At 38.1% G+C, this 26,333-nt stretch overlaps 1 protein-coding gene across 1 annotated transcript; it reads left to right on the plus strand.

The window, feature by feature from the left end:
* The first annotated feature begins 11,828 nt into the window (after positions 1 to 11,828).
* LOC128856748 (uncharacterized) lies at positions 11,829 to 14,038 on the plus strand. Its single transcript, XM_054092064.1, has 2 exons — positions 11,829 to 12,746; positions 12,809 to 14,038. The coding sequence occupies exons 1-2, from the start codon at positions 12,464 to 12,466 to the stop codon at positions 12,853 to 12,855; spliced, it is 330 nt and encodes a 109-aa protein (XP_053948039.1). The 5' UTR covers positions 11,829 to 12,463; the 3' UTR covers positions 12,856 to 14,038.
* The last annotated feature ends 12,295 nt before the right edge of the window (positions 14,039 to 26,333 follow it).

Genomic DNA, 26,333 nt, shown 5'->3' on the forward strand with positions numbered 1-26,333 from the left:
TCATTTATGTTGGAAAGACTAAGTCGACGACTACCTGGCCGCCCTTGGTATTTCTAACTGACGTCAACGCGCGCAATGCAGACCCGATTGATGCAATATTTTGAACATCGATTGTAGTTGCCAGCTAAGTAAGTCCGTAAAGAAACCAATATATGAAACTTTTTTTTATATGTCTTGATTATTAAATGAATCTTGTTTCGTCGTGAAACAATTTGTTTTTCAACGCTTATTAATTCATAAAGGGAAGGGTTAAAAATAATTTGCTGCAATATTTTTCTCAATGAGCTTTGTCTGCATAGTTTAAGGACGATCGATGGGCCTTTCACACGACTTGTTTCTATTCCGAAGAAGAGGTGAATAATTATATTTTTATGCACAAAAATATCTGAAATATTTTATTTAATTTTTTAAATTATAAAAAAATATTTTTGGAAGACGAAGGTTTTAATGATTTGGGTTTAAAGAAATTTCTAAAACGTACCAAAAAAATGTTCGATTTTCTTCTTCTTCATTGGCCGGATAACCGCTTACGCGATTTTGGCCGAGTTTACCAAAGCGCGCCAGTCGTTTCTTTCTCGTGCTAACCGGCGCCAATTGGACACACCAAATGAAGCTAAGTCCTTCTCCACCTGATATTTCCAACGCACAGAAGGCCTTTCTCTTCCTCTACTACCACCAGCTGGCACCTCATCGAATACTTTCAGAGTCGGAGCGTTTGTATCCATTCGGACGACATGACCCATCCTAGCCTCTGGATCTTTATTCGCTGCGCTATGTTTATGTCGTCGTAAAGCTCATACAGCTCATCGGTTCATCGCCTGCGTCATTCGCCGTTGCCAACGTGCAAAGGTCCAACAATCTTACGCATAATCTTTCTCTGAAACACTCCAAGCGTTACTTCATCGGATGTTGTCATCGTCCACGCTTCTGCGCCATACGTTAGGACGGGCATGATGAGAGTTTTGTAGAGTGTTAGTTTTGTTCGTCGAGAGAGGACTTTACTACTCAATTGCCTACTTAGTCCAAATTAGCACTTGTTGGCAAGAGAGATTCTACGTTGGATTTCAAGGTTGACATTGTTATCGGTGTTAATGCTGGTTCCTTTGCTGGTACTTTGTTTTGCCTTCGTTCACCACCAGACCCATTCGCTTTGCCTCTTTATCCAGTTTGGAGAAGGCAGGACTAACAGCGCGGTTGTTAAGGCCGATGAAGTCGATATCATCGGCGTACTTCAGCAATTGTACGCTCTTATAAAAAATTGTGCCTGAGCGATTAAGTTTTGCGGTACGTACGATCCTCTCCAACATCAGGTTAAAGAAGTCACACGACAGCGAGTCACCCTGCCTGAAACCTCGTTTGGTATCAAACGGCCCGAAGAGGTCCTTCCCAATTCTGACGGCACTGCTGGTGTTGAGCAACGTCGTCTTGCATAGCCGTATTAGTTTTGCGGGGATACCAAATTCAGACATCGCGGCTTACAGGAAACTCCTTTTCATACTGTCAAATGCAGCTTTGAAGTCGACGAAAAGATGGTGTGTGTCGATTCTCCTTTCATGGGTCTTTTCCAAGATTTAGCGTATTGTGAATATTTGGTCGATGGTAGACTTTCTAGGTCTAAAGCCACACTGATAAGGTCCAATCGGTTGGTTGATGGTGGGCTTCAGCGTCTCACACAATACGCTCGCTAGAACCTTATAGGCGATATTTAGAAGACTAATACCGCGCTAATTGGCGCATATTGCAGGATCGCCCTTCTTATGGATTGGGGAGAGTACACTTAAATTCCATGCTTTCGTCCGACCATATTTTGCATAGAAGCTGATGCATGCACCATACCAGCTCTTCGCCGCCATGTTTGAATAGCTCAGCCGGCAGTTCGTCGGCGCCCGCGGCTTTGTTGCTCTTTAGCCGCGTTATCGCTATTCTCACCTCGTCATGATCAGGTAGCGTAACGACAATTCCGTCGTCAACGATTGGGGTATCGGGATCTTCACATTCTCTGTGACATGCGCAGCTGTCACTATTTAATAGGTTCGAGAAGTGTTCCCTCCATAATTTAAGAATGCTCTTGATGTCAGTCACCAGATCGCTGTCTTTGTTCTTACAGGAAAACGCCCCGGCCTTGAAACCTTCTGTAAGCCGCCGAACTTTCTGGTAGAATTTTCGGGCGTTGTTCGTATTGGCCAGCATTTCAAGCTCCTCGCACTCACGTATTTCGGCCTCTCGTTTCTTCTTTCGTATAGGGTTATTTAATAGGTGCGCTTCAACTTTTTTCCGATAGGGAGGGCGAACGACGCTATATTTTTTATTTTTCGCTTGTCATTTGTAAGCTTTATTAGTATACATTTCATCATGGAACGCTACACACTTGAGCAACGATTGCAAATCGTGCAAATTTTTTTAGAAAATAATCGTTCTGTTGCTGCTACTTTAAGAGCATTACGGCCATTTTACGGTCCATTTAACAAGCCGTCCCGTTTTGGGGTTATGTGAAGTCATTGGTCTACACTAACATGCCGGCGACGATTTGTGAGCTCAGAGCCATTATTGAACGCGAAATTGCTGGAATTTTGGCCGATTTATGCAAAAGAGTGGTCGAAAATTGGGTTCAACGATTGGTGGTCATGCAAAAGAAATCGAATTTGATACTTAAATGTATATGTTCAAACTCGATAATAAAAAAAAAATTAGTTAAAAAAGTCAAACCGTTTGTGTTTTATTCAAAAAAGTTCAAAAGTTGAAGCGCTCTTACTGAAAACCCCATTATAATACGTCTCTCTTCCTTTCTTAGCTCTCTATAGCGATCCCACATGGCTCGCGTTGCGCCCGATCGCAGCGTAGCTCTATAGGCAGCATCTTTTCTTTCGGCGGCAGCATGACATTCCTCGTCGTACCAACTGTTGTTTCGAGCTCGCCGGAATCCGATTTCTTTTTCGGCGGCGGTACGTAGGGAACGAGAAATGTTGCTCCATTGCTGGTGCATGCCGGTTTGTTGGGCAGTGCTCTCTGAGAGCAGGAGTGAGAGTCCAGTGGCGAATCTTCTGGCTGTCTGTTGTGATTGCAGCTTTTCGATGTCGAACATTCTTTGCGTAGGTAGATGTACGTTTTCGCTGCACAGAGGCGTGTGTGTAGTTTGGCTGCAACAAGGTAATGATCCGAGTCGATGTTGGGTCCTCGGATCGTACCTACATCTAATACACTAGAAGCGTGTTTTCAATCTATCACAACATGATCGATTTGGTTTCGAGTTTTCCGATAAGGGGACAGCCACGTTGTTTGGTGTATTTTCTTATGCTGGAATCTGGCGCTGCAGACTACCATGTTTCGGGCCCCGGAGAAGTCGATAAGCCTCTGTCCGTTACCGGATGTTTCGTTGTGCAGGCTGAATTTTCCGACTGTGGGACCAAAAATTCCTTCCTTCTCACCCTGGTGTTGAAGTCCCCAAGCACGATTTTTATGTCGTGGCGGGCCAGCGCTCATAGGAGCGTTCCAAGCGCTCATAGAAGGAATCTTTGGTAGCATCGTCCTTCTCTTCCGACGGGGCGTGGGCGCAAATTAGCGAGATGTTAAAAAAACGGGCTTTGATGCGGATCATTGCGAGACGCTCGTCCACCGCAGTGAACGACAGTACTTGGCGACAAAGTCTCTCTTCCACAACAAATCCGACACCGAAATTTTTGGGTCCCAAGCCCAGTGCACAACTAGCTATTCTGGAATGTTTCGCCTTCTCACTTTAGCTTACTCACGAACGGGTGTTCGGAAGCTACCCAGAGGATACTTGGGCTAATCCCGGGAGTTGGGAGCTGCTTGAACCATATACAGAAGAATCGTTCTGGCCACTCCCAAGTGAATGGCAATCAGTAACTTTCCCGACTTGCGTGGACTTCTACATGTGGAACCATCCTCCGATTAGATTATGACTTCGAAATAATTCTAATAAACAACTAAAACGAGACTAAATTGCTAAATGCTCAAATTGACTCCAAAAAACGTTCAAAATGGCAAAAATCTGACTACAAAATAGCTCTGAAATTCGCTAAAAATTATTCATAAAACTCAACGAATTCACTCACAATGACTGGAGTCTTGACTATTTCAGTTTTGGACTCTTTTCAGTGCAGGCGTAGAACGAAAAATCGCTCATTTAGAGCTCCACTTCATTTGTTCCAAATATATTTTTGGTGTACCATTTATAAGACTACAGTTGACATTTGTATGACACTTTCTGAATGGAATTTTTTAATGCCTATCAGATCAAAATTCATACAGCTAATAAGTATTTATCTGGATTAATTTGGTATCAACAGCTGTAAATTTCAGAGTTTCTCAACAATGAAACACTTTGTGTTGCTCGAGACATACTAAATAAATTGTTTGCTGATTTCCTACGTCATGAAATTGGTAGTATAACTACGCTGTTTCAATGCAAATAAAGAATTAAATAGAAGCATAGAAGCAAAAATAAAAAAGACATATAAAAAAAATATTAATTATACATTGGCTCGTGTGCTCTGTGGTATGCGGTTGGTCATGGCCAAGAATGGTATACAGTGAACCAAGAAGAAACTGAGACACTAACGTTCAAAATAATACAAATGTATATATCTTAAATAAACAAATTATACACAGATTTAACAAAAAATTTATTTGCGTTGAATATATTTAATTTTTAGCTATTTGTCTAATTGTTAACGCAGAAATGATGCTGCGTTCACCTAAAGGTTGAAGATGACCGCCAGGTCTGCGCATTGTAATTTGCTTTTGCATTCCATTCGTTCCAGCTTACTCATTTCGCTCAATCTTTCTCGTTACTCTCTTCGCTCACCTTAGTTTTATACAACACTTAAGTAAATAACCTAATTGCATTCCGTTATTTTTTTTCAAAAGTTAGAGTTATTTTTCACATATTGCCATTGACGTTGCAAGTTGTTAAGAGTGAAGATGAATAAGCAAACATCCAGTGATTTAAAATAACTTAAGGCGAAATATGATTCCGAAGGGGAAAGTAAGCACCAAATCGCGGAAATTAAAAAAAACCTAAGTCGACAGCATCTAATATGTTGAAAAACTAATCTTTTCATAGAAAGAGTGGTACTGGAAGAGTTTGCAAAATCAACTCATACATATGTGACCAAGGTAAGGCTTATACGTTTAATAAACGAGTACCAGAGAATGCGTGCAGTTATTATTGCCAAATCACTCAAAACTTTGTCAATTGGGGACGTACACCCTCAGACTACCAGACATTTTCTGCATACTAAAGAATACAGCGCGTACACAACTAGGAAAAGCGTCTTCTTTCAAGGACTAATGTGAGTAAAAGGTTGAACTATGTTGCAGAATACGCTAGGAAGCCGAATAAATTCTGTAGCCAACCTTATTTGCACCGACGAGTAGAAAGTTCAACTTATTTGGGTCGGAAGGCCGCAGTTGTGTCTGGAGAAGGGCAGGCATAGTGCTTAGTCCGTCTACGGTGGTTGGTACTGGAAAATATAATGGCGGGCATGGAGACGGCAAATGGAGCGGTTTCGGTTTGTTGACACAGGCAAAAAAAAGTGCGTGTAGCGTAGTACACATAACAGAAGTGAAACTTTCAAGGCAGACAAAGAAAGAAAGAAAGGGGGTGGCACCTGAGAGCGAATGAGAGTGAGAGAGAGAGAAAGAGAGAGAGAGAGAGAGAGAGAGAAAGAATATATATCTAAGTAAATTCACAACATTTGCAGAGAATACAAATATACAAAATTTACAAATAACGGAGAAGGGTCGACCGGTGTAGGTAAATGCCGGACACAAACCGTGGCAACAACGCGCACTACTCCGAGCGTTTATCACCCGCACAAACGCAGCGATTCCAGGACCGCAGTAACGGCATAAGTTACCGCAAGGCAATACCAATAAATCCGACGCCGGAATAGATAACACTTTATATTACGCACAAGCACTAGCCAGGAAACGGAAATGAGTGCCAAAAAGTAGGTACAAAAAAAAAAAAATTAGGACCAAAAAACGTCCCAAACAGTAGGCACCAAGGAAATATAATATAACGTCAAAAAGTAGGCACCAAAAGTATATTTCGTACAAGTTTGCACCAACAAACAAGCGCCAAAAAGTAAGCAGTGTTATTTCTCACTAGAAATTAGCAACCACAAGGAAAAACTCAGGAAAAATAGCCAAAAGTCTCTTAGATATATATAAGGTATAGCTCCCTCTCTCCTTCCTCTACGTAATATCTTTATTCTCTCTCGCGGAACGAAAATGCGCAAAAAGTTGGATGGCCTTGAAATTTTACTCTCCATTCTCGCTCGTCCATCGACGCCTAAGAAGTTTCATTTCACTAATGTGTTATCTAGAAATATTGCAGGAACCTATTCTCGAACCTATGTTCACCTTCATCCCCGAGAACGACCCAAAGCACACTGCGTTAAATGTTTGCTTTACAACATAAAAAGTATTTTTCATTCTCTTTTAAGCCCATATGTCAATCCCATTGAGTACTTGGTGCTCCACTTTGAAGAAGAGAATGGCACAAGTGGTAGAGTGGTGGTAAAACTTCCTAAAATCAACCACGGAAGAGATATGAGAAATAATCACCAAAGGTCATTAAAACTCAGTTTTTTTGGGGATAAAGAGGTTTAAATACCTAATGCAACATCAAGGCTACCGTCGCAGCAATGGCACCATTTTCCGGAGACTAAAACACTCTCCTTTGTTTGGAACCTTCGCCCACCCTGGAACCGCTTTCGCATTTCTTCAGAGAAGCATTCTATTTTTCTCATTCTCCTATTTTGAACAGGTATTTCTGGAAATAACCTTGGCCGAGAGCATTTAGGTTGCATAAAAATTGACTTCAGCGAGGTTCCTGCTGTGCCATTTAGAAAATTAAATAAATAATTTGCGCATACACTTCTGCTTGGTGTTTGGCCGAGCTTTTCCTCCCATTTGTGGTGTGCGTCCTGATGTTGTTCAAGCAATGGAGGGATCTATCGGTTTAATACACAAAAACTGCTAAATAAACCATAATAATAGTAAATAAAGTTTTACCACCTTATTGCTATAAATAGTTTATCTCCTCTCTTTGGCAAATTTGCGCAGTTGTATTTTAATGAAATACGCACGTGTCTTCAGCCTTTTCGGGGAGTATAAAAATCCAAACATTTCGACATTTTACCATAGTCGCAGTTACACAGCGCTTCAGAACGCTTACCAGCTTTTCGAAATTGTCCATAACCATTCAAAGAGTTACTAAAATCCGCTATGCGTATTTTAATCCTGTGTGCACTTTTAGCCTGTGTGGCATTGTACTTCCATGAGGTATCAACAGCGACTTCGTCAACTACTTCATCTAACGTGACGTGCTCGAACTCGTGTACTCACACCTACAACCCAGTTTGCGGTAGATACAGCGGCAGGAAACGTACTTTCGAAAACCGTTGCATATTTAGAGCAGTAAGGCGTTGTGCCCGCAGGCGGGGTACTTTGAGTAAGTGACAAAAATTAGTTTAATCTAATCCATGAAACACAAACACAATTAAAATGACATTTTTTGTTTTTATTTTTAGGCACTCTCGGCATCCGATTCTTGCATACAGGCAGATGCCCTTGATTATTATGGTCGCGTACATAATAAAAACGCTCAATATTGGTCTTCTAAAGCATTTTTCCTTAATACAATAAAAGTTTGATTATAAGAAAAAAAATTATTTACACTTCATTTCGCTAATATTTTATACTTCAATAGTACGATAGTTCTACTTTGCATTTTGCCATTGACGTTGCTCGGGGAACGCTAGAGCGAGGGAGATATCAATATTTTTCCCGTCTCTGAGGACGCCATGGTGCAGATCCAAATCGGCCAACTCCTGTATAGAGGATAACAAGTCTCTTGGGTGTGCAGGTAATATTTTTCTGATCTGGATTCCAGGATATAGAAACATAGAGAGAAATGAAATTGCTGATGAGCTTGCCAGGTAGAGACCGACTGAATTCGTGTCAGAGCTCTCCCACCCAGGCATCGGCTTCCCCCTGACTATTGTTAAAGGGAAATTGCAGAATTCATTTCTCAGGAAAGCTGCGATCAGACGGGCCTACATTTCTTCGTGTGCTATTACGAAACTCCTTTGGCCACAGTACAATAGACGCAGGACTCAGAAAGTGCTGGGGACTGCACACCACGCTGGGTTTACAAGTCATTAGACATTAGCACACACTCAAGAAAGCTAGGTTTACCATTTAACCCCCATTGCACAAGCTGTGGGCACCTTTCAGAGAAGGAGCACTTTTTCTGTAAATGTCCGGGTTTGGCAGCTAAAGATTAAGGTCACTGGGTGCTCCTTTCTTCGACAGCCTAGGGCAGTACTCTCATCGAAGTCTCATCAGCCTTCTCCATTACATCAACAGCTCTGGCTGGCTGTAGATATCTGCCTGTTGGAGGTCGCAAAGTGGCATCAAAATGGCACTTCAGTGCTACTTAAGGAGTACCAGTCTGATATTTCAACCATTTCATCTACCCACCTACCCGAGAGAGATCTTTCAATTTTACCATTCATAATGAACACTTTAGTTAAATTGAAACTCCAAATATATTGGAAACGCATGATTTAATAAAACGCATTTCCCTGCCATTGTTTACTTTGCGTACTATATCTGCTATCATTTTCGTAGAGGGCAAATACAAATGTAAACAAAAGAAGTTATTTCTTTCATAAATAAAAAGTGAACACAGAATTCAATGATCATACTGTGAGCGTCAAAATAAAGTGTACACAAAAGTGTTTGAAAAAATATTGTTCGACCGACTAGAACCAATTTTGACAGCAAAAAAAGTGATACCAAGCCATCAATTCGGATTTAGACGGCAGCACTCAACAGTCCAACAAATCCAGAGGGTTGCTAACAAAATACTTAACGATATGAATGACAAAAAATATTGTGTAGCTGTATACCTAGACATCGCAAAAGCCTTTGATAAAGTTTGGCATAAAGAACTTTTGCATAAGCTCAAACGAATCTTTCCACAAAACTACTTTGAACTTTTGAAGAGCTACATAACTGATCGAAAATTTTATACAAGATATGAAGACGAATACTCCGATATTCTACCAATGACAGCTGGAGTACCGCAAGGCAGTGTATTTGGTCCTCTCTTATATCTGTATTAATGGCATCAAACAATGACGAAAAACTGGCGACCTTTACACTTCAAAAATTAATAAACAATACAGTAAATTGGTTTAACGAATGGGGTATAGAAGATAATAAAGACAAAACTATACAAGTTATATATACAAACAAAAAGACATCAAAATATAATCTAACCTTAAAAAACAACAAAATAAAAATCTGGATTAACTATTGACGAAAAACTAACATGGAAGCAGTATATCATTAACAAAAGAAATCAAATCAAGAATAAGTACCGGCAATTAAGTTGGCTAATCGGATGAGCATCAAAACTATCACTGTATAATAAGGTGACTATATACAAAACAATTATTACTCTTATCTGGAAATACGGAATAGAAATATGGGGAACGGCTAAAAACACAAATATTCAGCTCATACAGCGAACACAATTCAAAATATTACGAAATATAACAAATGCTGGTTGGTTTATTTCCAATGAAGCCATACATCGTGACTTAAACGTAGACACTATCCAAGAAACAATCACAAAATGTAGCACTAAGCATATACAGCGACTGTCAGTCCACCAAAACGAAGAAATGCGTAAAATAGCACCGGCAGAAAATATCAAACGAAGATTAAAGCGACTCACACCGACTGATCTAACTATAAGATTTACAGTGTAATCACAAAAAACAATAATAATAATAACAGATTCTTCTTACATTGGTAAAAGAACATAACGTACCCTAACTGTACAAAAATTACATTTTGTTAATATATAGCAGACTGTAATAAATAAAGGGAAGATATAAAAAAAAAAAAAAAATTAATAGATAATCTTGTGCCTGGTCGAAGCTTTTTTTTTCAAAACTAACAATATGGCGTCCCTAGGAAATATTTTTCAGATTTTCGAGAAGATAACCGACACTTAATTGTTAAAAAAAAATCGAAATTTTTGAAAAAAAATCCTTCGATCAGGCACGAGTTTTCTATGTTTTTCAAAAGCAGTATAGGGTTTTTTGAAATCTACTAAGCGGTTCTTAAGTTACACTGATGAAGAGTTCAAAAAACATAGTTTTGGGAAAAACGCATTTAAAGTTTTGCTTTCGATTCCGGAGCGCCCCAGCGCCCTTTGTTAATTGTTGAATAACTCTAAAAGTATTTTTTGGACTCACTTCAAATTTTCACACAATATTTTTACGATATTATTCTTTAAGAAAATGCAAAAAAAGAAAAAAATCAAATTTTTTGAAAATGCTGACTATCCCTAACCCCATAATGGTTTCGGGAAGTTATAGCCACATATACGAGGTGTGAATTATGAATTTTCGCAGGTTACGTATATTCGAATTTTTTTGTGGCGATATGTTGGTACTCATGTCTCTAACTCATGCCGACTAGTTCGGCCATTTTGAATGTTCAGTTAATTGTTGACAGCTGCTTTGTACGTGTTTCGGGTCGTCTTCGTTTTTCCCTATTCAAAAAGGTGGATCAAAGAACCTGTATCAAATTTTGTGTGAAAATCGAAATGAAGCGTGCGGATGCATTCCGAATGTTGACTGTGCCATACGGTGAAGCTACTTTGGACCAAAGCAACGTTTATCGGTGGTACAAAATGTTCTCAGAAGGCCGAGAAGATGTGAACGACGAAAAGCGTGCTGGACGCCCGAGCACTTCAACAACAGACGAAAAAATTGATAAAGTGACGAAAATGGTATTGGAGAATCGTCGAATCACCGTTAGAGAAGTTGCTGAGGACCTAGACATATCGATTGGCTTGTGCCATTCGATTTTTTTCAATGAATTGGGTCGTTGAAAAATTCATAGCAAAACTGCTCAATTTCGACCAAAAGCAGCATCGCATGAGCATTGCTAATGAGATGTTGGACTCTTTCCTCGACGACCCAAATTTGCTCCAGAGGGTCATAACTGGTGACGAATCGTGGGTTTATGGTTACGACGTGGAAACCAAAACTCAATCATCTCAATGGAAGCTGCCGCACGAACAAAGACCGTAAAAAACGCCCCAAGTTCGGTCGAATGTAAAAGTTTTGCTTACCGATGTCTTCGATTGCAGGAGCGTTGTGTTCATGAGTTCTTGCCACAGGGTAAAACGGTCAATAAGGAAGTTATGCGCAATTTGCGCGAAGCAATCCACCAGAAACGCCCGGATTTATGGAAGAACTAAAATTGGCACACATCGTTGCTTGTGCGCGACTTTTTGGCCAAAAACAACACACTAATGATGCCACAGCCACCGTAAGCCACCGTATTCCACAGATTAGGCCCCATGTGATTTTTTCTTGATCCCGAAATTGAAGAGGCCCATGAAAGGACGACGCTATGCTACGATTGACGTGATAAAAACGGCAACAAAGGAGGAGCTGAACAAGATAAAACAAGATGTTTTTTTGAAGTGCTTCGAAGATTAGAAAAAATGTTGGCACAAATACATAATATCTCATGAGGATTATTTTGAAGGGGACAAAATAGATATTAATGAATAAATAAATAATTTTTGAAAAAAACACAAAATTCGCGATTATTTTTGAACACACCTCGTATGCATGCCCTCATACACCGTATGCACCCTGTGTAAAACATACATTGGCAGCACTGGAATAGAGCTGCGAAAAATGACATTTGTTTGGAATGTTTGGATTAAAGGTGCCATGGTACTTCTTTTTATTCATCATCAGTATCTCAAAAGATGATGTTGCTCCTCCACTTCCAAATTTTCGCCTGTTAGCCAAACTTCAGATATTGTGCTGTCATTTCGAAAAAAGTTATGCCGAAACTGAATGCGTTAAGATACGAATTATTTTCTTATTCTACGAAATTTTCAGACTATTAACTGTTTTCACGGCATAAAAAATGGTTCAGGGGTAGGATATCTTTGAAACATTAAGATGATCGTATTTTAGGAAACACAAAAAAGTCGGAAAACTGGTGAAATACGTGTATCCCTCGAAAAGATGATTAGTGCTTTGATAAGCAGTGCGCAAAGAGCAAAGAGTTAGAGAATATGAAAAACTAAATAATGCGCAAATAATTTTAATTAGACGATTTAGCAATAGGAAATATGCATATCAAATTTTCTTTGGCGCTATTAATATTAACTATTTGCGCAGTTGTATTGACAATTAATCAACCAACTGGCGCCAGTCATCAATTTTTCGCTAAGAAAGTAAACAATTGGGCAGGTATAAAAAGGAGAGATCTTCAAATTTCAATCATAGTTCATCCTTAGCTGCACTCAAGCGAGCGTTTTAGCTAATCCAAAACTTTAACTAATTTTACAATAACATCACAAGAGTTGTCAAGAAGCAAAACAAGGATGCGTCCATTGCTGCTGTTGGGAGTTTTCGTCTTTGTGTCGTTGTCTATTTATCAGGTTGATTCTGCTACTACGACCACAACTGAAGAAACTACGGCCGATGATGATGATGATGACGACTCTACTACCACGACCACTGCCGCATCTTCAACGAGTTGTACAAACTCCTGTCGTCGTGTTCGTAAACCAGTTTGTGCTAGGGTCGGTGGCGTTAAACGAACTTTCATTAATCTCTGCTACATGAAAGCGGCTAAGCGCTGTGCACGCATCAAGGGTAGAAAAAGTGAGTGACAAAAATTACGATATTAATTATTATTTTTGATATTTTGTGTTTCCTTTTTCCAGATGTAGTATTCTTGCATCGAAATGCATGTAGTCGGAAATCTGGATAAAATGTAGTTGTATATAACTTCAAGAGGCGCAAAACTATTGTTTCTGTAAAAATATTTCACTTTAAAACAGAGTTTAATAAAAAATGCATTCTAAGCACGCAAATAAAATAATTCTAATTCATTTCACAATTGTACACGATTGCGATTCACGTTTGTTTCTATTAATTTTAGATTAATTAATTAATTAGAATAGCTTAACAGTTTAAAAGCCACTGTGTTGCCAACAGCCTTCCCGCTAGTAGAAAAGGCAACGAAACACAGCTTGAATTATTTGTTCGCACGTAAAAGCGTATTTGTTAACAGAGGGAAAGAGATATTGACAAAGAATGAAATCAATGAAATATTATTGTTAATGAAATTGAAATCTCTGATATCAGCATTAATGGAACGTGACCAAAATAATTTAGTTATATTTATTTTCCCATTTAGTGATTTATACTTTATTGGTTAGCAATAGCGCAGATTGATAAGTAACTCAATTAAAAAAGAAAATAATTTATATTACATACGATATTAATATTTAATAATTGAACAATTACATTTTTTTGTTTTTTTACTTTTCAGCTCAAAAGGCGACTAAGCGCTTCTTTTAGTTCTAACAGTTTTGTGTCTTTTGGAAAACATTATTTCCGAACTCTCCTTCACATAAGTTGTTTATATGAACTTTAACGCCCTTTTCCTCGCATACATTTTTTGGGCCAATTGAACTTACGAATGAACTTTGCACGCCTTAAAGTATGCAATGCTGTATAGTAGATTACACAACAAATCATCAAACTCATACAAACAAAACTTGACTCTTTTAAGTGATTCAAAGTAATAGCTTTCTTGGGGGATTGTATTTTATTTACGGAAACTAGCAACAATAGCCAATTAGGTATACCTACTTGTATCTTAGACTTTCTAAACTAGCATAACATAGCCAGTAATAAAATATACAAACTGAAAGACGCTGCCTCGGTACAGCTATAACAAATTTCGCTCAACATGACGAGCTCTAATTTCGAACATGATTTCGAACATAATAAATAAAAATAAAAAATTAGATAAAATTAAATTACAATATAAATGAAAATGAAAAAAGTAAAACGAAAATATATAAAAAGTAAACTAACATAAAATAAAATAAAATCCGATCAAAAAAGAATTCAATTTAAATTATATTAAAATAAAGTAAAATTGAAAAAATAGAGCAATAAAAAAACAGAAAATGGGAAAAAATTGTAAATAAATTGAATAAAACTAAAATAGAATACAATTAAAATTAAATAATATTAAGTTCAATAAAAAATAGATTAAATTAAATTAGAATAAGAATATATGAAGAAGTATATTGACATAATATGGAATAAAATACAATGAAATAAAATAAAATAAAATAAATTAAAATAAAGCAAAATAAAATAAAACAAAATAAAATAAAATAAAATAAAATAGATAAATAAAACAATCGAAGTAATCGATATAGCGGTGCCGATTAATCGCAACACCCAAAGCACATACTCCACCAAAATATCGAAATATGCAGCTTTGGCCATAGAACTTAAACGGATGTACAAAGCGAAAGAAGTGAATATAATTCCAATAATTATATCGTCCACTGGATTAGTGCCTAAGCATTTAATAAAAAACTAATAAAAAAGTATGACTGCCAACACCTCTTAGAAAACATGCAGAAGTCGCCCATATTGGACACATGTGAAATCTCCGGCAATAGCCGAGATGGATTAAGCTCAAAATAAAATAAAATAAAATAAAATAAGACAGATGTCGAAGATGCAATAGACGAAGTGTGACATTAGACCACGTGCTAGCGGGATGCACCACACTGGCAAACTCTATGTACCTGAAGCGACATAATGGACATCGCGAAAATAACTCATCTAAAACTGACGCAGATGTACAACTTCAATCCAAGCAAAATAACGTACTTCAGATACACCCCAGAACCCGTTCAAGAAGACTCCAACTACCTTCTATATTATGACCGAACAATTGTAACAAATGCCACAATAGGCCAGATATTTTCCTTATTGATAAATCTCAGGCGACTGGTTATATAGTTGATATTGCTGTTCCTCTAAACAGAAACATGCAAAAAATATATGCAGAAAAAATATCCAAATAGTCTGACTTAGACATTGATGTCAAACGCCAGTGGAAGCTAAGGAAGGTGCACATACTACAAATTATCATCTAAGCCCACGGACTAGTTCATAAAAACTTAGCAGACAACGTGAAAACTCTTCAACTCCCAGAATATTTTCGACATGCAGAAAGCAGCTTTACTCAATTCTTGTTATAGCCCGAAATTTTTTACAGTAAACGTTTTTCTTGTTTGTAAAATTGTTAACTATTTTATATAATACCAGCTGACCCGGCGAACTTTGTTCCGCCCTAGAGGCAATAAAAAAAAAGATTTTTGATTTTATTAAGTTAATTTTTTTATTAATCAAGTATTTCAATGAAGCTTTAATAGATTGCACTCTTCAGGTAAGCACCTTTTGATACACAACAGTTTTTGTTTTATTATCAGGTGCAAGAACAAACAAGGCAGATGGTTTTTTCTAGATTCCGACCACAAACTTTCAAGGATTGGCCTTGTGATTTGATAATGGTCATGGCGAATGCAAGACGGATCGGAAATTGAAGTCTTTTAAACTCAAACGGAAGATCGGTTAGGATCATCGGGATCCTCGGAGTGAGAAATTCCTCACCTTCGAATTTTCCTTTGAGTATCGTCGCATAAATCATATTTTTCATCAATTTATTTGCCACCAAACGCGTACCGTTGCAAAGTTTTGGTGGGCTTATGTTTTGAAGCATGATTACTACGGGGCCAACTTTTAGGCGTAAATTGTGCGGTGGTAAGCCAGACACATCCAAGGAGTTTAAAAATTCAATTGGATAGTTGGTGGCTTCATCTTCTTTGAATGAATGCATTGTTCCAATGATATCATTTTGAATCATGCAGTTTAGGTTATCAACATCTTTATTCTTAGCCGTTAAAATTGCTCGCTCACTCAACCATTCATTATTTGGGTAGTTATTAATGATGTTTGGGAATACTTTATTGATAAGTTCGTCTTTCGATGAAACAAAGTTACAGACATTCTGAGGAAATGAAATCAATCCGCTCGATTCGTCGACATGTACTCGACCATTACCCTTAGTCAGTAATTGCTCAGAGAAATCTTCAGTAGATGTGTCATTAAGTAATGCAACTCTCATGTTTGTTGTCAGCTGAAGTTTCTTCACATAGCGCCATAAATCCGATGATTTGAGGCAAGCGTTTATTTCGTCAGCAGCCGTTGATCTTGGAATTACTGGCAGTGTTTGGCGGAAGTTGCCAGACAGTAAAATCATTGCGCCTCCAAAAAAGTCAATAGTGGCAATTTCACTCTTCCACTAAGGCAGCACAATCCGGGAGTTTCTCCAGAAAACTTCAATGCGCCACAATACTCGCAAACAACGTTCATTGGCCCAATGCAAACGCTAGGATGCAAGCAGTAATCAGTGTTTCAACCATATCGAAACGCTGTTCGATTCAAATCAGTACTTGATAATTCTCTTCTTGTGTGTCGAAAATGATCTACTTGTTGATCTCTGTTATTCGCTCAACGATTTCGCATAACCAACCCAGCCGCTTCACGGGCTGCCTCGCTTTGCTCTTGTGATTGAGAAGCACGAAGTCGAGCCATACTAACGCGGCGCTCTTCACGGGCAATGCCTTGCGCTTCTTCAGTCGTTTCATTCGCAATGTTTCGTATCCTTTTTGCATTACGGCTTTGTCGATCGTCTTGGTCGCGGCATTGATAATGATGATTCAAAGAAATTCAAATTACTGTGATTATATATTTCTGACAAAATTTATATTATTTAATTTTCTACTTAACCATAGACAAAATCACGTTTAGCTGCCATTTGCGTTTTGTTATTCCATATCAGATGCGTTTTTGTTATACCACATTTTATAGTGACTTCAAGGAAATGCGTTCGAATGGGATAAAAAGTATCCTTTGTTTGTCTCCTGGTTCTAAGCTACCTCTCCATCAATTTTCAGCCAAATCGGTTCAGCCGTTCTCGAGTTATTAATAGTGTAACTAACATGACTTTCTTTTATATATAATATATAGATTTATAGACATTAATTTAATTGTAATTTTTGTACCTGTTATAAATTATTGGCTTGCAGCAAAGCTGTCGCCAATTAATGTAAATCCCTTTTTTGGGATGCAAAAACAAAAAAAAAAAAAAATAATAATAATAATAAAATAATATAAAATAAAATAAAATAAAATAAAATAAAATAAAATAAAATAAGGGCATCTCTCATTAGAGAGTTGACGGGCATGACAACCCCGCGGCCCCTAGTCACGACCCCGCACGGACATCCCTCACCGAGGGGTGCTGGAAGTAACGACTCCACGGCTCCGAAGTTTCAGCGAAGAAGAAAACATACCGCTAAAATGCCTAACATGCCGGCTGTGTGAATGCATGTCTGAAGGACACAGTTAACCCAGAAGGAAATCTGTAAACCACCTGGCAGAAGGTTTAAAATGCAATTACCCGTTTCGAAAAACGGAGAGCCGCATTATAGAGGAATCTAATGATTGCAGCCGAGTGAGGATATTCGCTCAAGTGTCGGCAGAAGCCACGGCTGCCGGCAAGGGCTCTGCTCATCGACATCAGATAGCGGAGTCGCCAATGGCACAATAACAACAACATGAAAACCCCAACACTGCGACAAGTGTTTCTCAAGTTAATCTTGGGACCACAAGAGCAGGCCGTGTTAGACAGCGCATTCAATGGACAACGGAAATGAATGAATATGTCCTGCGCTGCTACTACATTTCCACAAATTGTGAAGAACCGGAGCACATGACGACCTATCGTGAGAGAATGCTAGACTTGTTTCTAAGAAGATACAGACATCTGAATGGGAAGCTTACCGAAAATAGCCTTGCTACAAGAAAAAAAGCAATCTTCCAACACGAATATGTAAGAAAAGAAAAGCAAGAGGAAATTACAAGTGCAATACACAACGAGCTACGAGGAGTGGAAAGAAGAGAAGAAGAAATAATACCAGATATAACCGAGGCCCGCAGCCCACAGCCTGAAAGTTTAGCGGAATTTACCAACTTGCGACCTGAAATTAACTTGATTTATGAAAGTACTGAAAGAGATAGTCCAGAAATTAATGAAGAACGGGAGGTAAAAGACACTTTCAATAATTATCTGGCGAATTACGAAGGTATGGATCCTTTACAAAGACCAAGGATACCCCGATTAGGCGAATCGGAAAAGTTAAACGAAGTGGTAAAAACACTTAACTCGAAAATTCTGCCAGCCTATGTCGCCAATAGCACCAACTTGGAATATGTTAACACCCTTATTTATGTTTCTGCCCTCACTACTGTACGATTACTGGGGAAGCACCCAAAGGTGCAAACATTTAAAAATACAACGACGCAAAAAACACCAGTAGTTCCTAAGTGGCAAAGAAGACTCCAAACACGAATTGCCGGTCTAAGAGAATCTTTAGGGAGGCTTACTTCATTTAAAAATGGTGCTAGATCTAAAAGGTTGTGTAGGCATATATCTAAAATCATCACGCCGCTTAAACCTCAGACTGTAGAGATTGACCAACTGTCGGAGATAATTGATAGGAAAGTGCAGCAACTCGCCGCTTACTCAAAACGATTAAGAAGATACCTCAAAAGTAATCAGAGACGGAAGGAAAACCAGCTTTTTCACAAAAATCAAAAGAGCTTTTATAGAAATCTGGAACAAAAAAGCAATGCGGAATCTCAGACATCGTATCCAGAACAACAAGATATAGAGCAGTTTTGGGAGAAAATATGGGCACAAGCAGAACACTTCAATGCTGATGCGAATTGGTTAGCCAATGAAAAAGAAAAATCGGACAACGTAGCACCAATGCACTTCTGCGACATTACAGCAGAGGAAATAAAGATTAGTATATGTACTACAGCTAACTGGAAATCCCCTGGACTCGATCAGCTACACAACATCTGGCTTAAAAAGCTTTCAGTAATGCATGAAGCACTCGCAAGATGCTACAACGAGCTATTGAAAAATACAGCTATCATCCCAGAATTTCTTACAGCCGGAGTGACCTCTCTCCTCCCAAAGGACACACCATCTGTTGATCCAGCACAATATCGCCCAATTACTTGCTTGAGTACCACATACAAGCTCTTGACAAAAATTATTGCTAATCGAATATACGAACATTGTGAAATTAACTGCATTTTATGTGAAGAACAGAAAGGTTGCAGGAAGCGCACAAGGGGCTGTAAAGATCAGCTTATTATAGACACTGTATTCTCAGGAGTAGCTCTGAGAAGAAGGCGGAATTCAAGCGTCGCGTTTATTGACTACAAAAAAGCTTTTGATTCAATGCCGCATGATTACCTATTAGAAATATTAAGAATTTACAAAATCGATGCTCCCACTGTTGCCCTCTTGGGTCGCATAATGAGCAAGTGGAATACTAAACTGGTTTTAAATGGAACTGTTTGAAAACTAATTTCAATCAAACGTGGTATATTCCAAGGGGATGCCTTAAGCCCCCTATGGTTCTGCATTGGCCTCAATCCGCTTAGCAGGCTTCTTACACATAAGCAAAACGGCTTTACACTCAAAACAGAAATAAGAGAGCATACGTTCAACCATCTTTTATTTATTGATGACTTGAAACTTTACGCAAACCAAAGGCATAAGCTTCATGAGCTGATTGATGTCACTAAAGCTTTCAGTGATGACGTAGGAATGGAATTTGGGACAGATAAGTGCAAAATAATACATCTAATTAGAGGCCAGCTTGATGAAACCGAAGAAAACTACGCAGTAGATCAAAATATTATTATAGACAACTTGCATAGCAGCGAATCTTATAAATATTTACGATTTCTGCAACTTAAAGGAATCAACCACACGCTAGTAAAGCGAAGCCTCATGAACAAATTTGAGGCTCGTTTGAAAGCTGTATTAAAAACGAGTTTGAACAGTGGAAACAAATGCAAAGCAATCAATACCTGGGCCATACCTCTTTTGTCTTACTCCTTTGGAGTAATAAAATGGTCTCAGACAGACATCCTTCGGATTGAAATGCTGATACGCACCAATTTTACTAAGTTCCAAAGCCATTACCCTCAAAGCTCTGTGGAAAGAATATCGCTTCCTCGAAACGTTGGTGGGAGAGGAATCATTAATATAGCTCGTCTACACTTCTCGCAAACTTTAAAGCTACGTACATATTTTCTAAGCAGCGAGACTCATCTATTTAAAGCTATCGCTATGGCAGATAATGGCTTTACCCCGCTAAGTCTGATGGAACAGGATTTCCCAGTACCTGAGGGGGTTAACTCCCCAGCAGAAATGATCGCAGCATGGAAGGCAAAAACAATACACGGTGCCCATCCCCATGATCTCGAAATGGAATGGATAGACGCTCAATCATCCAATTTATGGTTGAAAAAAGGAAAACTATTTTCTGAAACAGAAGGTTTCGCAATCGCTATCCAAGACCGAGTTATTCCAACAAGGAATTTCCGAAGGTCGATACATGGCGAGGCAATAGAAGATAGATGCCGAAGGTGCGGCATTTACGGCGAAACAATCGACCATATAATTGCTGGATGTAGCGTACTTGCCCCCCGTGAATATGTCATGAGACATAACAATATAGCAAAGATCCTCCACCAACAATTTGCGATAAAACACGGTCTCTTACAAGCGGAAGTCTTGTATGTTAAATATGAACCAAAGGCAATACTGGAAAATGCAAATTTTAAACTGTACTGGGACAGATTTATTTCCACAGATCAAACCGCAGCTGCCAACAAACCTGACATCATCTTGTTCGACAAGATAAATAAAACAATCGAAGTTATCGATATAGCGGTGCCCCTTAATCGCAACATCCAAAGCACATACTCCATCAAAGTATCGAAGTATGCAGCTTTTGCCATAGAATTGAAACGTATGTACAAAGCGAGGGAAGTGAATATAATTCCAATAATTATATCGTCCACTGGATTAGTGCCTAAGCATTTAATAAAAAACTTGAAGAAGTATGACTGCCAACACCTCTTAGAAGACATGCAGAAGTCGAAAATACTGGACACATGTGCAATAGTTCGTAGCTTTTTAAATATTTAAGCAATAGTAATTGCAAGGGCGTAGAACTTGGACTACGCTCCACCAGAGCACAATCCCTTGAAAATTTTATCCGGGAAGTGTAATCTCCGGCTATAGCCGAGATGGATTAAGCTCAAATAAAATAAAATAAAATAAAATAAAATAAAATAAAATAAAATAAAATAAAATAAAATAAAATAAAATAAAATAAAATAAAATAAAATAAAATAAAATAAAATAAAATAAAATAAAATAAAATAAAATAAAATAAAATAAAATAAAATAAAATAAAATAAAATAAAATAAAATAAAATAAAATAAAATAAAATAAAATAAAATAAAATAAAATAAAATAAAATAAAATAAAATAAAATAAAATAAAACAAAATAAAATAAAATAACAAACCGCAGCTGTCAACAAACCTGACATCATCTTGTTCGACAAGATAAATAAAACAAACGGACTTTATTTTAATTTAAACTTAACTCTGGCTCATTACAACTAGGACTGACTTAAATATTCAAAATATGCTTAATATTAAGTGCCTTGCCACCTACTTTGCCGCGTGACCGCGTTTCGTGGGAATCATCACCGGTAGTTGCGCAGACAGTTTGGTCAGCATATTTGTGCATTTCGGCTAATATAAGGTGTCGGCAAGTATAAGGTGTCGCAACACGACTGGTGTTAACTCCTCCACGCTTAAATTCGATTGTCCTCAATTGATCAAAAGTACGGTAGATCATTGATCTTTGTATGGATGTAGTTACACGGTGGAATAGCTGGCAGAGTATTCGATACCATAGAATTCGTTCCAGGTTCAATGATGTTGTTCATCATGATTAATTTCTTTGCAGATCTACGATGACGTATCAGGAGAACTATGATGACGGATATCACGATTATCAATATTATATTAACGATGTTCCGCTCGTAACGGTGCCTATTTTTAATAAGTGAATTTGATGGGTGTTGTTAATGTGAAGCTCGTTTAGATTTTGAAGGGTTAATACATTTTCCCATTTGTTCTCTATTGGTGTTGGCTGTAACGATGCTGGTACAACTGTCAGTAGGGGTGCCTGTAGACTTCTGAAGATTTTATCGTTTATGATGGCTGAGGTGTTACTGAATTTGATTACGAATGTGCCGACGAGGTTGTGGTCTGAAGTGTCGACTTTTATTGTTCCGTTAAAATCGTTTAAAAGAATCATTCCCGGTTGTATTTCTTCTACGAGTTGTATATTATGATTGTTGCTGTATGTGCAGTGTGACCAAAGGCTTTTTAGTATGTTTGGTATGCATGTATCATTCTTTAAATTTACTACATTATACTGATTACAAATTTTTAAATTCTTACACGAGTATCTATTACATTCATTTGTTATTATTATTATTATTTATTAGATATATCAAAATGCTTATATCTAAATATAAAGGAGTACTAGCTGCCAGGGCTTACGACTCTTTCTTTAAGAATATAATACCTGAGTTGATTTAGTTCTAATTATGGAGTTTAAATAATCTTTATTGACTTACATTGATTCAGAAAGTTATAAATTTTATGAATGTTTTCAGAGGAAGTTTTTTCAAGAAGTGCGGAGGGTTTAATGTCGCCAAATATTTTGATCCTGTGGCTTCGGAGATTGTGGCATTCATCTAGTAAGTGGTCGACCGTGGAAAATGATCCACACCAAGGACATGTGTTTTTGGGTTTCCCTGTGAGGAGGTGTTCGTGTGTCAAGAGGATGTGCCCAATGCGTAACCGTATAAAGGTAGTGGTTTGGCTCCGAGTGTTATTATTTGGAAAGTGGGGCTTTTGTCCTGATGGGTTAAATTTGCTGTACCAGGATGAAAATTCTTTCCAATTCTTATCTTTCTCACTTTGAATATATGCTGCAACCGTCCTAATCGAATCGTGTTTTTCAAATGTTGCAAAAGTAAGGCAGGGTTGGAGATGGATTTGTTTGGCGGCCGCATCTGCTGCCTCGTTACCTGGGATCCCAACATGACTCGGGACCCATAATAAGTTGATCTTTTTATGATGAGTATTTAGTGCTGCTTTAATATTTTTAATTAGACTACTGGAGGTGTTTACGCTTTGGAGTCCACTCAAGCATGATAAACTGTCTGTGCATATTACGAATTTCCCCTTCAGTTTTGTCGCATATTCAATAGCAATTTTGATTGCCAGTGCTTCGGCTGTGAAGACTGAGGTTCCACCGAAAAGCCAGCCAACTGATATGATTAATCCTGTGTTGGAAACTACGGCGAATGTGGCAACATTATTGGTTTTGGATCCATCTGTGTAGATGAAGCTCCAGTTGTCTTGAGTATACTTTTCAAATTGTTCGCGAAATAGAGCTCTGTAAACTTCAGGACTAGTTGCGGCCTTTTTATACTGATGTAGGCAAACGTTTATGGCTGATTTATTAAAGATCCACCAAGGATGACGTGATGGTTTGTTACATGTTTTCGGAGGCAGAATATCTAATTTTTTGGCGAATGCTGCGCAGCGCCTTAGGACGGATATTTGTTTATACAGCCGCTTGTGGGTTAAAATGTTTTTAAAACAATTAAATAGCACATAATTTGTTGTATTCATTAGGCGGGGGACCAATTTCAGCGTGGTTTCCTTTACCCTTTCTTCTAAGGAGGAGAATCCGGCTTCAGCTAGTATGGCTCTGGTTGGAGAAGTTGGAAACGCATTAAGACTGCGGCGCACTGCTGAGTGGTATGGTGAATATATTTTTTGGAGATTGCTTTTGGCACACCATCCGTAGATTGGCAGGCCATAATCAATTTTCGACATAATTAGAGCTTTTGTGACATTTGTTAGAACGTTAGTGTGAATTTGACATTTCTTTGATGCTAATAGTTTAACAATACTTAGTCTGGCAGCTAGGTCTTTTCTTAAACCTAAGCAATGTGTCTTAAAGCCAAGCTTATGATCAAAAATAATTCCTAGAATTTTTAAACTATTGAGTTGTTCTATATGTGTATTTTTGAATGCTAAGTTAAGAGGAGGGCAGTTATGTTTTTTACAGATGTGCAGCGTTTTGCATTTAGTGATTGATAGTGATGCACCTGAAGTGTTACCCCATCTGTCTATGTCTACAAGGATTTTGGAAAATATATCTTTTGTGCGAGATAAGTCGGGAATTCTCGTGAAGACAAATAGATCATCCGCATAGATTCCGTAGTCGATTTTTTTGTATTTTTCGCAAATTTTGCTTACTTGGTCAAATGCAATGGTGAACAGTACCGCGGATAGCGGTGAGCCCTGTGGAATTCCATTGTGTAGAGGGCAAAGTTGGGATAAATGGTTGAGGACTCTAACGCAAAAATTTCGTTTGGTCAAAAAGGCTTTGATTATGCCAAAGATTTTAGGACCAAGGTTCCATTGTTGTAGTTGCTCCAGGACTGTGTGAACTCCTACGCGATCGAAGGCTTTTTCAAAGTCAGTGGCTAGAATAGTAGCATGGCCTTTAACAGAAAGAGCATCGAACGCAAAGTGTTGAATTTGAAGTAAAAGGTCCATCGTGCTGTGCCCTTTCTTAAATCCGGTTTGCTTGGCAGATAGCAAATTGTTTTGTGATATGAACCATGAGAGTCTAGCAGCAATTATTTTTTCAAATATTTTAGCCAAACATGGGAGGAGGGATATTGGACGGTAACTGTTAATTTTATCAACGGGTTTATTCGGCTTGGGTATGAGTACGACGACTGCATTGAGCCAAGTGTGGGGATAGAGGCCTTTTTCAAGCATTATGTTGTAAAGTTCAATTAATTTTCTCTTTCCATTTAATGGTAGGTTTTTGATCATGGGGTAGGAGATACGGTCAATTCCCGGTGTTTTACCTTTGGCGTGGGAGATCGCAAATTCCAGTTCGGTAAAGGAAATGTCTACTTCCAGGTAACTGGCTGAACCATAGGGAGATGTTGGGGTATAATTTAATTTTAACATTTCTGATTTTTTTAATATATATTCATTAGAGAAGTTACAGTCTTTAGAGAGGTTAGACCATGTATCGGCGAAAGCTGTAGCAATTTCAACGGGATTGGAGATTAAAGAATTATTTGACCTAATGAGTCGGATACGGGAAGGTGGAGTGCCAGTCAACGATTTGATGTTGGACCATATCTTGTGGGTGGAGCAAAGTGGTGTAATTTTTGAGGTAAACTCTTGAAAAGTAGTTCTCTTGGATTCCCTTAGTTGCTTTCTAAAAACTGAATTCGCTTTTTTGAATTCGATGAGATTAGAAATAGTTTGGGAAGACTTGAAGATACGCCAGCACTTTTGTTTCTGGTTTCGTAGTTGTTGGAGATTGCGATTCCACCAAGGCACTTGATTTTTAATAAGGGAGGGCTTGGTTTGTGGTATGGATTTGTTGGCGGCTGATCTGATGACCGTAGTTATTTTTGAAGCTTCATGATTGATATTTTTAAAACTCCACGTACCGAAGTTTTTCATACACTCCTGTTGGAAATATTCCCAATTTGCTAAATCAGTTTTGAACTTTGCTGTCGGGCGGAGTTTGGGGAACTGGAAATTTGTGCGTATTTCTGTGTGGATTGGAAAATGGTCACTACCAAATAAATCTTCATTTACTTTCCAGTTACATCGAGTGGATAATGTAGCTGAACATAATGAAATATCTACGTGTGTGAACGTATTTCTTGTCGAATAATGAGTTGGGGAACCGTCGTTCAGCACAATAATGTCTTCAGATAGCACCAGATCTTCTATTATTCTTCCTCTACTATTAGCCACTTTTGAACCCCAAAGCGGGCTCCAGGCATTGAAGTCTCCCACTATTAGGAATGGAGTGGTGGGAATGTGAATTAAGGCCGAGAGATCTTGTATAAGCACTGGCACTTGTGGAGGGATATACAAATTTACTATTGTCAAGGAAAATGCTAAGTCAATTTGAATCGTTAGTGACAAAATGTTGCAATTGGTTGGAATGAGAGAATGGGGAATATGGTGTTTAATTAGTATACCTATGCCTTGGCTTGGAGTGTTCGGAAAATTATAAAAATAAGACTTATAGGATTTTGGAGCAAATGTTGGCGTATGATTATTGGGCAGATGGGTTTCTTGTATGCAGATTATATCAGGTGTGCAGTCTTTAATTAATAGCTGGAGTTCTGCGTAATTGTTAAGATATCCATGCATATTCCACTGGACTACTTTAAGAAACATTGCTATAGTGAGAAATATATATATATATATGTATGTATGTAATAAGATTTATGTAAATAAGATTGTAATAGTTTTTTTTATCTATACTGTGTACGTATATGTATGTAGGCT

The sequence above is a fragment of the Anastrepha ludens genome, chromosome 3 (assembly GCF_028408465.1).
Source record: "Anastrepha ludens isolate Willacy chromosome 3, idAnaLude1.1, whole genome shotgun sequence".
Lineage (NCBI taxonomy): Eukaryota > Metazoa > Arthropoda > Insecta > Diptera > Tephritidae > Anastrepha > Anastrepha ludens.

Coding starts and splice junctions, on each gene's coding strand:
- LOC128856748 (XM_054092064.1), top strand. CDS start 12,464: ATGCGTCCATTGCTGCTGTTGGGAGTTTTCGTCTTTGTGTCGTTGTCT. Junction 12,747..12,808: donor ACGCATCAAGGGTAGAAAAA/GTGAGTGACAAA, acceptor TCCTTTTTCCAG/ATGTAGTATTCTTGCATCGA.